We start from the raw sequence: 14140 nt of genomic DNA, 5'->3' as shown, positions 1-14140 counted from the left end.
ACAAATTACCTCATAATGTTGATTCACTCCCAGCAAAGAAAATGTTCATAGTCTCAGTGAGACCCTTTTCTGTTCCCACATGCATTTTGCAGCCATCGCACAAGGCTCAACTGTGTCTTTCTTTCCAGTGTGTGACTTGCGGAAAAGCCTTCAAGAAGCTCTGGTCGCTGCACGAGCACAACAAGATTGTGCATGGTTACGCCGAGAAGAAATTCTCCTGCGAGATCTGTGAGAAGAAGTTCTACACCATGGCTCACGTCCGGAAGCACATGGTCGGTGAGTTCTGCTCGGGTCACTCACATCAGACTCATGACATCAGAATGGGTCCAGAAGGTTCTAGAATGTTATCTCTTCAGCGCTTCAGCACTTCTGTGGACCGCCCTGGCTTCATAAACAACTGTGAGAATCATACAAACCATTATCTGCTCTGATGAGGTCTCTAAGGGCCATTGGCACAAACTAACAAGGGGACTTTTATGAGTCTCTTCAGACCATCTCAAGTCTGTGGGGCCATAGTCTCCCCAAATGTTGCTGTTTTTCACAGAACGTGGCAGTATGCGGACGCCGGGACAAGGCTTGCATTGAAATATCTTATCTGGAAGTGCTTCCTTCCAGCAGAGGCCTGAGAGCACTATGCCCCTGGAGTGACAAGTAGCACTAATTCATCTAGGGTTAGGCACACAGGGTCTCATTGTTTAGGATATAAAATTATGCTAGCAGAAAAATATTTGTAGTGTATAGTGTAATTTTTACACATATAAATATACAGTACATTTCAGATGTATACAGTATTGCGCTTACACTAAAATGTATAGTTTATTTATGTATATATTCAACTTACACATCAGTATATTTTATATATTTTCAATTTTTTTTCAGTAGGACAATGGCCAGTTTTGTTGTTGTTTATATTGCCATGTTTATTGTGAGCAAACATTGCACAGGGATCCTGCAATCACAATCAGACTCACAACCATTTTCTTTCCGGATTGCTAAATGATGATTGATGGTCTTTCTATTAATGAGTTTCTATTTAAAGAGTAAACATATGAGTTTAATTATAATTTCCTTTGGGATTAGTGGAGCGTCTAATTATCACTGATCCCATGTGTATATGTGTATGCGTGTGTGTGTGTGTATGCATGTGTATGCGTATGTGTGTGTATGCATGTGTGTGTGTGTGTGTGTGTGTGTGTGTGTGTGTGTGTATGCATGCGTGTGAATATATGTGTGTGTGTGTGTGTGTGTGTGTGTGTGTGTGTGTGTGTATGCATGCGTGTGAATATGTGTGTGTGTGTGTGTGTGTGTGTGTGTGTGTGTGTGTGTGTGTGTGTGTGTGTGTGTATTAATTGGTTCCCTCTCATACATCTCCTCAGCCCACACTAAAGACATGCCCTTCACATGTGAGACCTGTGGAAAGTCCTTTAAGCGCAGCATGTCTCTGAAGGTGCACTCCCTGCAACACTCTGGAGAGAAGCCCTTCAAATGTGAGGTAAGGCTAACAGAAACGTTTCACCTCACTGCATCATTCCGTATATTTCTGTATTAATCGTTGAACCCTACATATGTGTTTCATGCTATAGAGATACAGGCTTGTGTGGTCTTAAATCAGTGCTTCCCCGGTGGAAACCCGTCTCTGTATGTTTCCCATCTACCTCTGCAGGTGCAAGAGGCACTCTTGATTAGCTGAACGCACCTGATTTAGCTAATCAAGAACCGTATAATTACATTGACTTTAATCAGTTGCGCTTGGATCTGGAATAGATACCAGATATGCAAGGGTGAAGGGCCTAGCAGAGCAGAGATGAGAATCCCGTTCTGAAAGCAACCTCTTACATAAGGAAACGCTCAAAAGTTTTGGATATCAGCATTTTGTAAATTGGTCCTGATGTCAGACTTGCATTATGAAAATATTTGTAGGCTGTCAAATACCCGGTGGGTTTAATTTAGACTGCGGCGTAGATATGCAAGTCTTGCAATTTGTCTCTTGTTCCACTGGACCCCAAAGAACTGAGTAGCCTCGGCCAAGTGCAGAAAAGGCTTTGACAGGGAACATATGGAGCTGTTTGTAGAGACACACACACACACACACACACACACACACACACACACACACACCCACACCCACACCCACACAGAGAGATAGACAGACAGATGCAAATGCACATGCATGCATAACTATACAACACACACACCCACATGCATACAAAAACACAACCCCCCCCTCACACACACACACACACACACACACACACACACAAAGAGACTCGCCCTAACATACAACCAAACCCATGCGCGGCGCGCACACACACACACAACCCTTAAGGAGATTGTAGAGATGTAAATGTAATGCATGTGTGTTTGACAGAACTGCAGCGAGCGCTTCCAGTATAAGTACCAGCTGCGCTCCCACATGAGCATCCACATCGGCCACAAGCAGTTCATGTGCCAGTGGTGTGGAAAGGACTTCAACATGAAGCAGTACTTCGACGAGCACATGAAGACTCACACAGGTGAGACACACACACACACACACACACACACACACACACACGAAGACACACACTGGTGACACACACACACACACACACACACTCACACTCACACGAAGACTCACACTGGTGACACACACACACACACACACACACACACACACACACACACACACACACGAAGACCCACACTGGTGAGAGAGACATGCACCTGATTTATAGTCAGCTGTACTTAGAATTAACTCTCTGAGCAGGAATTATTGTGTAAAGGTCTACAAAAGGTCTCGTGTAACCGCTTTACCTGAACCCCTCTGTCATAGGATTGACATAATTGTGCCACAACTATATCATGGCAGGAGCACGCTGATGGATGTCTTGGTACACTCTGATAGAATTCTTTAAAACAACCTTTTTAGTAGAGGATCATGTTAGAATTGTAAGGCCTCATTTAATATAGACAAAAGGCAGGGCCCTTGTAGGATGTAGATTGTTTCTTACAGTGTGCTGTGTGTTTCCCTGCTGTGTGCAGGAGAGAAGCCGTACATTTGTGAGATCTGTGGCAAGAGCTTCACCAGCCGGCCCAACATGAAGCGGCACCGCCGCACGCACACTGGCGAGAAGCCATACCCCTGCGACGTTTGCGGCCAGCGCTTCCGCTTCTCCAACATGCTCAAGGCCCACAAGGAGAAGTGCTTCCGGGTCAGCAACCCCATGCTCTCCGAGAGCAACCCTCTTGGCCTGGACTCAATTGCTCCCCTTGGTGGTGACTCGGTGGAAGCGCAGCTGGCACTGCCCGCCCCATCTGTGACCTCAGCTGGGGGGGGCACCTCCAGTCCCCTCCATGGCACCCCCCTCACCCTGCCCCTCCTCCACTCCATTGGGGGGCTGCACCCGCCCCCAAACCTGCCACCCCCGCCTCCCCTCTTCTCTGCAGGAAGGATAAACTCTAGCAACAACTAGCTTACTAGCCACAACAGGCTAATATTCACAGTACAAGTAGCGTGTGAAAATCCCTTGTTTTTTTTCCCTCGGTTTACTTTTTTTCTAACGTTACCTACAGTAGACCTCCAGGTCAGGTGGTCTTTCCCCAAAGATAAGAGTCTTTGGTAACTACAGAACATAACAACAATATATTTTCAAAGGAATTCAGAAACTGCTCAAGGAAGCACAGCTATATATCTTCCAGGTGTTTAACTCCAATACATACACAGCATATTTTTACTATATACTAACAACCTAAGCTCCACATACCCTTTAAAGGTCCTTACGTATGTCTTACTCTCTTCTTTGTAATCATTCATTGTCATTTGCACAGCTTGTCTCTTTTTGCCAACAAGCTAAGCTTGTTTTTTGGTTATATTCTTCCCATAAGCAACCAGATGGTTTCAAAGAAACAAGTTGGGGATTTGGTGACTTTCAGCAGTTGTGCACCTTAGGTAACCACAGGAAGAGCCAAAGGGGCGGTTTGTGGAATGAATGCTGGTTTTTCAGATCATGGTACTAGGCATGCTTGTTTACCTCACCCACCCCCCCGCCCCACCCCACCCCTCAGACACAGAACGTCAGGATCTGCCGGGTCTGCCGGTGGAGCTTCACTTCTCATTTGACTGTTGTCGTCTGTCGTCGTCGTCGTCGTACCTCCATCTCCGTCACTTCCAGTCATGTCTGAGGAGGCCTGTGGGAGTTTCTCACTGGCCCCGCAGAGGAACCATACAGGGAACATGGTGATGGGGGGGAAAAAAGGAACTTTGAATGTGTCCTGAATCTGAACTCTCACTCAGTGTCACCCAGACATCACTCACACATGGAGACGAGTGAAGACGGTAGACAGGAATGGGTCCCGGCAGCCACCTTCAGCATTTCAACAATGAAGTAGCAGTGTCTGTTCTATAGTGATAACCAAATTGTGATTTGTCAGAACTTGTATTCTGTATAGGCCTACCGCATTGCAATAACCAAATCCTGTGAGCTCGCCTACTACTACTTCTACATATATGATATGACATTTATAATCTACCCTGCACCTTATTTTTAACCCTAGTGATATTTATACTGTTCTTTATTTGTGTTCTCGAGAGTTGAATGACTTTTTGTAACATTACGGTACATTATGCCATGCTAAAGGCTTTGGAAAAGTTCTTTGAGGAACCCTGTGCAGTGCATAGGTTAGAATGGAATTATATATGTGTACGTGCGTGTTTGTGTGTGTGTGTGTGTGTGAGTGTGTGAGAAAGAGAGAGAGAGAGAGAGAGAGAGAAAGAAAGAAAGAAAGAGAGGAAATGTGAAAAGGTCTTATGGAGAGCAAGAGCTCCGCTTAATCTGGTCATGTGACCCTAAAATAGCCAATCACACGCTAGTGTTCCCCAGACAGGTTGGCAAAGAGATTTCCTGTTCAGCCTAACTATTGCCCCCAACTGAATTTTGCTTATGTTAAGCAAACTGTTTTGTTTCTACTCTGTTTTGTTGTTGTTATAAAAAATGGCACTTTGCTCATGGCGTTAGCTTCTACAGAGCTGTGGGAGAATCAGAACCATGTGGAATTAATAATTAACTAATCAGAAATGAGGTCTATCCTCCTGTAAAATCATACTTATGTTAGTAATGTCATACATGGTCCCAATCAGTGCCCAATGAAGTATTTTTATCATGGCCCTGAATGTGTAAAGGGTGATACAGCTGTCCTATAGTGGTGACTGGTCTAAGATCATTTGTGTGTCTTCCACACATTCATAAGTCTGCCTCACACCATTCTTCCATTACTGTTCTTCAACGTAATGAAAAGGTCCACAAAAGAATGGCTGAAGAGATCTAGCACTGAACAGGAACTCTGAGCGGTTGAGGGTTTTGAGGGAAACCCACAGTTTATAGCTAGGCCCCCACTCTGGTCTATGGACCCATAACAAAATCATGTTATATAGCCACTCTGTGTCAATATTATTTTCAGCCTTCACCTGTATTTGATGCCATCTGATGTATGAATTTAAACAGTAATATATTCAAGTTGTGTGACCGACAATTTCCCCCAGTATTACACATATATGGCAAGATTCAAGTTTCAACAAGAGACTTATTCCATTATGTGAGAATCCCTATGAATTATTTAATTTCAATTTATTTTCATTTCTGCATTATAATGCAATTCTTAAAAAGTCACAATTGTCAATTGCAGATGTACTTTCAAGGAAAACATTTGTTTTGAAACAATTGAAACATTTTGTTCTTTTAAAAGTTGTTTTGGATTAGAAAATGTGCAATTTGGATTTATAGTGCACTTTTTACTGTTGTCACTGAGATTCGAAATGAGTGCTTTAAACCAAATGTGGGCAATTGCCAGCAAATAACCTGTAGAGACTTAAGGTTTATGGAAAAAGTTTAATTCTGAATATTGGACTAGAAAAGAAGCAATGTTTACTCTGGGTGAAATATTGTATAGCACTATAGAAATATATTGTAAATGTATAATGTTCCTATCATTTCTGGTATGACCAGCCCCCATGTCTATGTGTACCGAGAGGAAGTAGAATGGAGTTCTCCAAATTGGCTAATGCAGAAGAAAGACTTTGAAAGTCGTGGATAAGCTGTTGTATCTGTTACACTAAGCTGTGCTGTGTTTCCTTTCTTACATGGAAAGCCTAGGCACCTTATCATACTAAATATGATGGACAAGCTTATATGTCCCAGCTACTTTAAAGATGGACAGAAGTGTGTTTAATTATTGGAATTTGGTTAGTTAGTGATTACCAAATTTTTCTTCACCATGGTACTTTTTATTTTTTTATTTTAGTTGATTGGTTTGTTTTTTTGCGTCCATTGCCAATGTAATCGTCCTTAGATATTTGTAAGGTTCGCTGCAGGGGACGGTTTGAATGGTCCCTTGTATGAAACTGTAGATGCTTCACGTATTATGTTATGTACTCAATAGGACACCACACTTATAATTCATCAAGTGACACATCATCTGTTCATAGGTCTCCTGTCCTATATTTGTATTACAATGAAGGTTCCTGTTCCAATGTGATATATCGCTAATTGTAGCTATACCCACATACAGCATCCACTGTCCATTCCAGCCAGTCCATTCCAGTGTCATTGTTCTGTGCTCAAAGCACCCCTTTGGATAGGTAATGCGGTCTAAATGCTTGATGTCTGCTGGAAGTTCTGAATTGGTCATAATATTTTAGAAAGAGACAGGAGGGCTGACCTTGACATGCCACGCACTTTCACGAGTCATTGTAGATTACTACAACCCTTCGGTATTCATAGCCAGTCCTTCTTCTGACAGTAAAGTAAACAGTAGGACTTGATAGAGAAGTGGTCATAGGATTAGATCTAGTTTGGTTTCATTTTAGGAGAACCCCTTATGTATGTAGTACCACAAGCTTGAAGTACCTCAGAGTGGTGTTGTGTTGAGACTGTAGGGGGTGTCTGTCAGTTTGGTACTTAAGTCTTACCTAATGTTGCCTTAAGTGTCCGTAAGGAGTGGCTATGCCCTTATAGTGAATGTTTTGGTTAAAAAAAAAAAGCTAAAGGTGATGGATGTTTGATAATCGACTTAGAGGGAGCGGTGACGGTGTGTCTAATAAGCTCAGCACTTTGGTTTAGACTATCACAATGGTTGTAATGGGTAAAAGAGGTAGATTATTTTGACATGTGGAGGAGTCTGTTGCAATAAATGTTTAGTGCCAGGAGTGAGGCCTGGAGAGCATACTGGGAGTGTGTGGACCCTTCCCACAACTTGTTGTAAAATTTTCTTTGTTGTTTTGTCATTCCGTATATTTCTTAAAGCACCTTATTTTATATTGGTTGTCATTTGAGTGTTTTTTTATTTTATCCCTATTTTTTTTTTTTTTCACAGACTTGTTGGGAGCTCCCAAAACGATTTAAGTAGATCAGTCAAAGAATAGTTAGTACATGCTGGGGAGACTGGGAGTATGCACTGTTGAACAAGAATCCAAATAGTTTTTGAAGTTCCTCAGTTTCATAGGAGTTAGGGAGAGCAAGAGGCACTTGATTTTGGTCTTACTAACTAAACTAAAAATGAAGCTTTTCATTTTCAGAAGCACTTTATAGAGTTTGGGATTTTTGCATCTTTGGAGGGTTTGCATTAGAGATGATAGAATATAGAATAGTAATACATCTGTTCTTCCTGAACTCCAAACATGAAAAGGTATTGCACCTTATTAAGCTCCACATAAAATATGTTTGCAGTTTCAGTGCTAATGGTTGCTACTCTCTAAGCATCGTCAGTTGAGTATTTTTCTTTTCTTTATGTCTCAGAGCACATGACCAAATCATAGTTTGAGTTTCAATGAGAATATGGTTCGAAATGACTGTTGATGTCGTAGCTTCTTAACGGAGGGTATAAGACCGAATATGTACTTAGGTTTTGATTGTGCTTGGGCATAAACATGTTTGTTTTGCCCAAGACATATATTGATTGTGCTTAAGGGTTAAATGGTGTTAGTGTATATTAGCGCACTGTATCTTTTTTCTCACAAAGTGAGTGTGGACTTATAGTTCCTGATTTGCTGCTAGTGGGTCAAGGGTCGTGGTGTTGTGGCCTTGGATTCAGAGGTTCATTCTTTTGAATATGAACCTTGGTGAATTTGAAAGATGTAATGTACAGAAGGTCATTCATGCGTATGTTGAGATAATATTTTAATAATGGAACTGAAATTGGTTTCTTCTGTTTAAGTTGGTTTTCTCAAGACAGGTGGATTTGCACACTAAACCTTGGGTCACAATGTGTAGTCATTCGTACCTTTTTGGAAGAAGCCTGCTTATTGCATAGTATCTATGGCAACTGATTTGAAATCGGAATCAGTGATATAATCCATTTTGTTTTAGCGCTTCAAAAATCAAAAGGTTCCAAACATCATATACCCTATGTACCTGTCCTTCTAACGTAGTAAGCCAATCATGTGTGTAGCTGTCCTTATGTTTAACTCTGTACTTTAATATATAAACCCAATGTAGTTAACTTAGTTAACTCCAGTGTACAAACAACACGTGTAGACAGTAGCTGTGTTGGTTATATGAAAGAGAATACTAAAACAATACCAAGACAATAGTTTCTAGAGGTGCCATTAACATAATAGACTGTATTTTCTGTCATTTATCGTATTGGTTAGTGTTTACTGTCTGTAACACGCGCAAGCTAAATAAACAGATAATTTCAATAGCGGACTAAACCATTTATGTCAAATGGATTTATTGTGTTTTATTTCTCTGTGCAATGTGTAGTTACCGCACCAGATTATTAACATGCACCCCCAATGAATTCTCATGGTGGCCCCTGACTGTCCATACTGACTCTAAAAGGGATTATTGGGCATTAATGGGCAATACTGCTTTTTGTTTACAAGATCAAAATGACAATTGTAAATGGTTCTGTATTGCCCTGTTTGATTGTTATTGTGTGAATGATTTTTTTCTCAACTATTGTCAGTGGGACATCGCTCAATGGAATGGAGAACTTAAAATGTAATTTTACAATGTGGTCCGATTTATGTGTAAGATATTGATATAGGTTGTTTTGTGACATGCTGCAAACCTGGCCATACAAATACAGTATTTGCCTATTCATCAACAGGGTATTCCAGTGTCTTAAAGATACATCAAATGAAAATGATATTCACCAAGAGAAAGTGAAAACTGAAAAAAAAAACAACTTTATTTTGTGTGTGTGCTGTCATATTTAGGTTCTGTGGTTTGGCCCAAAATGTAACATTTCCATCAGACCCACGGAGTGTACAGAAGCACACATGAACCAGGGAAAAATGTGTTACCATTCAGTCATATTAGAGGCCACTCTCTCCTGGCCAGGTCGGGTCTGAAGCTCCCTGCTATCAAGCGGAAGGCATCCTCGCTGGTTTGCCTCACTTTCAGATAAGGCCTCACTTTGATATTTTGTCACATGGGGGACACAGGAAACAATATAGCTGTTCACCTAGAAGACCTCTTCTACCAAAAGTAAATATTCATTGCAAATGAAAAGATAAAACCAAAGTCACAGGTTCAAAGGCTGGTAGAGTTGGTGTATGAAACCCCAGAAGAGGATTCTTGAATGCTAGCTGGTAGTCCTAAGGGATTCAGTCTTCAATGCGGAATGAGTTCTGTGAAACAGCATCAATGGAGTGGTGGGGAAAGAGGAAGTTCAGTTACCATGAATGAGTTTCTCTGTGCTGCCGGGTCCGGCAACAATATTATTTTCCACCAGAGGGCGCCATTTTGCATCACATCTTGGTAAGGCGCATAGTGTTCAGGCGCACACCGAGGATGGTTGCTCCTGACGCGTAGCGGATCTCTCTCAGTATGCCTTTCCACTTCCTCTCGCTCTCCTCATACCTACGGTATGACAATTTGAATAGGTCACAAAAAAGGGGGGAAAAAAAAAACATGTAAAAAGTTCATGGAGTTAATTTGTAATGGAAGGGTGACTTACTCTCTCAACTCTTTCTCAAACATGTTCTCATACTTTTATTCTTTTATAAATGTGGCTAATAAAACAGCCCTGTGGCTCACCTCCAGATGTCCGTCATCTCTGTGGGCTTCAGCTCTTCAGCGTCCTCCTTGGGTATCATGGCAAATCCTCCCACAGCATACAGATTGTCATCGTGGACGACTAGAGAGGTCGAGCTTCTCTCCTGAGGGAACTCCAGGAAGTCTGACCACCTGAAACAGTGATACAGTCCAGCACTATTTAGTCTCTTGGTGTTTCATTAAATGTTCTATACATACAAAAGTCTTCTCTACAAGCATTTAAGGTTTTTTAGGGTTTTTATGTCAACTCAAGGAATCCTTAAGGGCTGAAGTTAGAACACTGAAGTGCACAAAGTTGAAACTTTTAGAACATTTATTTACGATATTTAAACTTCTATGAATAGAAGCTAAAGATCTCTTAAAGATTCCAAACAGCATGGTTCTGGTTCTTGTCATTACGTGTGTAATGTGCTGATTAGGCCTGCTTCTGTTTACACTATGACAGGTGTCAGATGTTGGCTTTCTGTTAATAGGTTCTATAACATCTCACTACCTGGGACCCATGTCACAGTAAGCAAGGTATCACTGGATGTAGCTTACCGCGTATGAATGGTGTCATACATAACTTCAAGCATTAACTACAAACATTGTCCTTGCATTGAGTGGCTCCGCTTGTACAAAGCTGTACTCACTTGTTGGTGGCGATGTCATAGACCTCCACCGTGTCGGTGAGGCCTGAGTCTGTGACCCCAGTTGCCACGTAAATCTTGTTACGGTAGACGGTGGCACCACAGAGGGAGCGAGCCGTTGTCATGGGAGCCAGCTCCTTCCACTCAAACTTCTTGGCGTCGTAGGCACACACCCTCTTCAAGCATTGTCTGCGCACATAGCAGTCACAGTCACAGTGTTAGCATGGCAATCCTCCACTTGATTATCCTGATGAAGATGTTAAGAAAGTTGTTCGTGTGTGTGTGTGTGTGTGTACACATGCATGTGTGTGATATTTGAGACCCACTTGTTCTCTCCCTTCCCTCCTAGCACATAGACAACATCATCGTGAGACACTGTAGCATGGCCATACACTTGGTATGGTAGAGGGTCTGACTCCCCCCACTTGAAAGACCTGTGAGGCAAGATGGAGCGGTGAATCATTCAAGGGAAATCCAGAAAGGAATCATAATCATTCAAGAGAAATCCACAACAGTTCATACCAGCTAATATGTTGCTATTAGTAGTGTTCTACATTAAACGTTTGCTCTGTGACTGATTCTGGGTGTGTTTCAAATCCCTATTATATTATTATATGTAATTAGCAAATATTATATGTATAATAGCAAGTCCCATAATTTCCACTAATCTTAAGTTCTATGACTGTAATTGAATCACTATATCAAAACCTGAATGAATCTACTATTCATTTTAAATGTACTCTTCATTACCGGAAAACTTACTGTCTGTCGTAAACCATAACAGAGTCCAGAATGTGCTCTCCTTCCTTGAGTTCTTTTCCTCCAATCACAAATATCGAGTTCTCAGCCTCGCCCATGGTGAAGAGGAATCGTGGGGAGGGAAAAGGGGGCATGCCCAACCAGTCTGAGGTCATGGGGTCATACTGTGGAGGGTGGGGGGCAAAGGTCATTGTGAGATCATTTCAATGTGCAATTTATGAAAAACACGAATAGGAACAATCCACTGAGATCAAATCTAGCGCTCTAGTAACACAATTCAATGAAATTGCTGATACCGTTGTTAACACTATGCAACATTAATTGAACGGAAATTCTTATCCAGTCCAGTTTTATCCAGTCCAATGTCTTATCCCAATAGTTAGTCTTAATAGTCTTAACTTGGATGAAATATAAACATTATTATTGATTATCAAGTGCTCAGAATACAAACATTTGAAATAATAAAGTCTTTTTCATGTGATTGTACACTAATAATGTAAACCATATCTCCAAGCCCTGACGTTAATGAAGTAACCAGAGCAAAGCCTTGTCAGTAAAAATGGTCAGTGGCAAATGGGCTGGACAGGTAGGTTACCTGTAGAAATGCACAGTGGCGAATGGGTAGGACAGGTGGTTACCTGTAAAAAGTAGGAGTGGAGCGGCTCCTCTTTGTTCTGCTCGTCATAGAAAATCCCTCCAGCGACAAAGATCTGGTTCTCCTTTGTGACCAGGCTGCAGTGGTTCTTAGGGATCTGGGTGGATATGGCTGCCACAAAACAGTCATTTCCTACGGGATTGTAGGCCACTGAGCCAGCCTCATTGATCATGAAGAACAGGTCTCTGAGGAACATACCGAACCGCAGGTTATCGTTCAGGATACCAGGGAAAAGGCTGATCTCCTGTTCTTCCTCTTCCTCTTCCTGTTCCTCCTCCTTCTTTTCCCCATCCTCTTTCAGTGCAGTCTTCTTGCTTTTGATCTTCTCCGGTTCTGGGAGTTTTCCGACATGCGCATCCCTGATTAGTTGGAGCTTGTTAGCCACCTCCTGGTTGTTGGACAGCCATTTGTGACTCTCTACCCTCTCCTTGAAGTACTCCTGAGGAACCAAGCGGAACCGGACGCAGTCCAACAAGCCTGGTAAGTCCTCAAGGCGTTTTTTTTCGTCTTTGGCCACCCATTTGAGGACACACTCGAACACAGTCTGCTCCATCTCCACGTTGAGGCTGTCAGCCGAGAGGATGGCCGCCAATTCACTGGCGCTCAGCTGAAAGAACTCCTCGTCACGAGAGATGAGATGGAAACGCTCGCAGGCATAGTTGCGAGCAGCTATTGCTAACCTCGGAGAGTCGAGCATCAGCCCCAGCCGGAAAATGGCCAAGCAGTTGCTCAGACTGAGGCGTTTCTGCAGGAAGGACACGCACACCGTGAAGATGGAGGGGATCTGGAGCATGTTAGCCACGGCGAACACGTCCTGGACGTTCTGTTCCGTCACATTGATGTTGGAAGTGTACAGGTACCTCAGGATCAACCCCATCACGCCGGGCTCCACCTCGTCCAGGACGATCTCCCGCTTCTTGCTCTCGTCCTCCTCAGACTGGAAGAAGGCCCTGAAGTAGGAGCTGCAGGCGGCCAGCACTAGCCTGTGACAGGGGAACTCTTTCCCTTTGATCTTCAGCACACAGTCCACAAACTTGTCATTCTCCAGCAGATCACAGAGGCCGTCCTGCAGCAGGGTCTGCTGGTACATGCGAGGCTCCTCTAACGGGTCTATCGGCTGCGACATCTTGCCCGGCTGGAAGACCTTCTGGTGCTTTGGATTCAGGGAAAACGGCAGTCACTGCTAGTCACTCCTCTCCGCACCACTGTCCCAGATCAGGCTCTTGCACAGGCTCTCTCTCTCTCTCTCTCTTTTTCTCTCTCTCTCTCTCTCTCTCTCTCTCTCTCTCTCTCTGACTCTCTGCCCCAGACCAGAGAGAAGCAGCAGGGCCGGGTCACCGGTATTTCTGTCAGGGCAGTTGGCCTTGTCAGCTGCTACAACTCTTCAAATGATCTCCAACTGGTTCTCTATTTATAGGGCAGGCCAGCACAAAGCTGTGGAATCCATACTGGTACATGTGAAATATAATACCACCCCCCCACCCCCCAGTCACCAGCAGCAACAGCTGACACACTGCCCCTGGAGGTTTGTCCTGAGTCATGAGCATTGAGGCCTGGTGAGATCAGAAGCTACAAATGGAGCCCCCTGTTGGCAGACTGAGTCACTGCATGAACATTTATGGATCACCTGGTAATTTATTGCAGATGGAGTGCAGTGTCAGTATTTCTTGTTAATGTCTGTGAATGCCCATCTCGCTTCTATTGGTTAATGTTTTTGAAACATGTTAGAATTTTCAACGGAACACTAAATGTTTTTCTCTCTAACAATTCTAAAACTACACTTTTTTCTCTCTTAATTATCAGACTGTAAAGCTGTCTAGTTCAGATATTATTCATCTTAAATGACTGACTTTTGATGTACATATTCTACATATTCAACATTAATATGTAATATGTTAATATGTACTGATACATATTATGGATCATATATAGTAATTTGTTGTATTTCAGAACAACTTCCATTCGTGAAGCTGTATCATGACTGAATGAGAGGGTGCTTTTTTTAAATAATTCAATTCTAGACAAGATATTTAAATGCATAAGATATCCATTATATATTTATA

At 42.5% G+C, this 14140-nt stretch overlaps 2 protein-coding genes across 4 annotated transcripts in view; one reads left to right on the top strand and one right to left on the bottom strand.

The window, feature by feature from the left end:
• zbtb47b (zinc finger and BTB domain containing 47b) overlaps nt 1-9081 on the top strand; it is a 28966-nt gene extending 19885 nt beyond the window's left edge. For all 3 annotated transcript variants that reach the window (XM_031583522.2, XM_031583523.2, XM_031583524.1), the window contains exons 4-7: nt 129-276; nt 1377-1492; nt 2369-2513; nt 3022-9081. In XM_031583522.2, coding sequence (XP_031439382.1) covers nt 129-276; nt 1377-1492; nt 2369-2513; nt 3022-3452 — 840 coding nt within the window. In that variant the 3' untranslated portion in view covers nt 3453-9081. The remainder of the gene's footprint in view (nt 1-128; nt 277-1376; nt 1493-2368; nt 2514-3021) is intronic.
• A 156-nt stretch (nt 9082-9237) lies between these two features.
• klhl40b (kelch-like family member 40b) lies at nt 9238-13538 on the bottom strand. The gene is made up of 6 exons (XM_012816283.3): nt 12061-13538; nt 11426-11586; nt 10990-11097; nt 10667-10852; nt 10017-10166; nt 9238-9839 (listed from the first exon to the last, which is right to left on the bottom strand). The coding sequence occupies exons 1-6, from the start codon at nt 13201-13203 to the stop codon at nt 9728-9730; spliced, it is 1860 nt and encodes a 619-aa protein (XP_012671737.1). The 5' UTR covers nt 13204-13538; the 3' UTR covers nt 9238-9727.
• Nucleotides 13539-14140: the final 602 nt, after the last annotated feature.

The sequence above is a fragment of the Clupea harengus genome, chromosome 17 (assembly GCF_900700415.2).
Source record: "Clupea harengus chromosome 17, Ch_v2.0.2, whole genome shotgun sequence".
Taxonomy (NCBI): Eukaryota; Metazoa; Chordata; class Actinopteri; order Clupeiformes; family Clupeidae; genus Clupea; species Clupea harengus.
This window is presented reverse-complemented; position numbering and strand designations above follow the sequence as displayed.

Excerpts from the sequence above, each read along its gene's own strand:
- klhl40b (XM_012816283.3), bottom strand. The coding sequence starts at position 13,203 with ATGTCGCAGCCGATAGACCCGTTAGAGGAGCCTCGCATGTACCAGCAG. Across the intron at positions 11,098-11,425 it reads GTTATGGTTTACGACAGACA|GTCTTTCAAGTGGGGGGAGT; the intron begins GTAAGTTTTCCG and ends CTTGCCTCACAG. Across the intron at positions 10,167-10,666 it reads TATGACATCGCCACCAACAA|GTGGTCAGACTTCCTGGAGT; the intron begins GTGAGTACAGCT and ends TCACTGTTTCAG.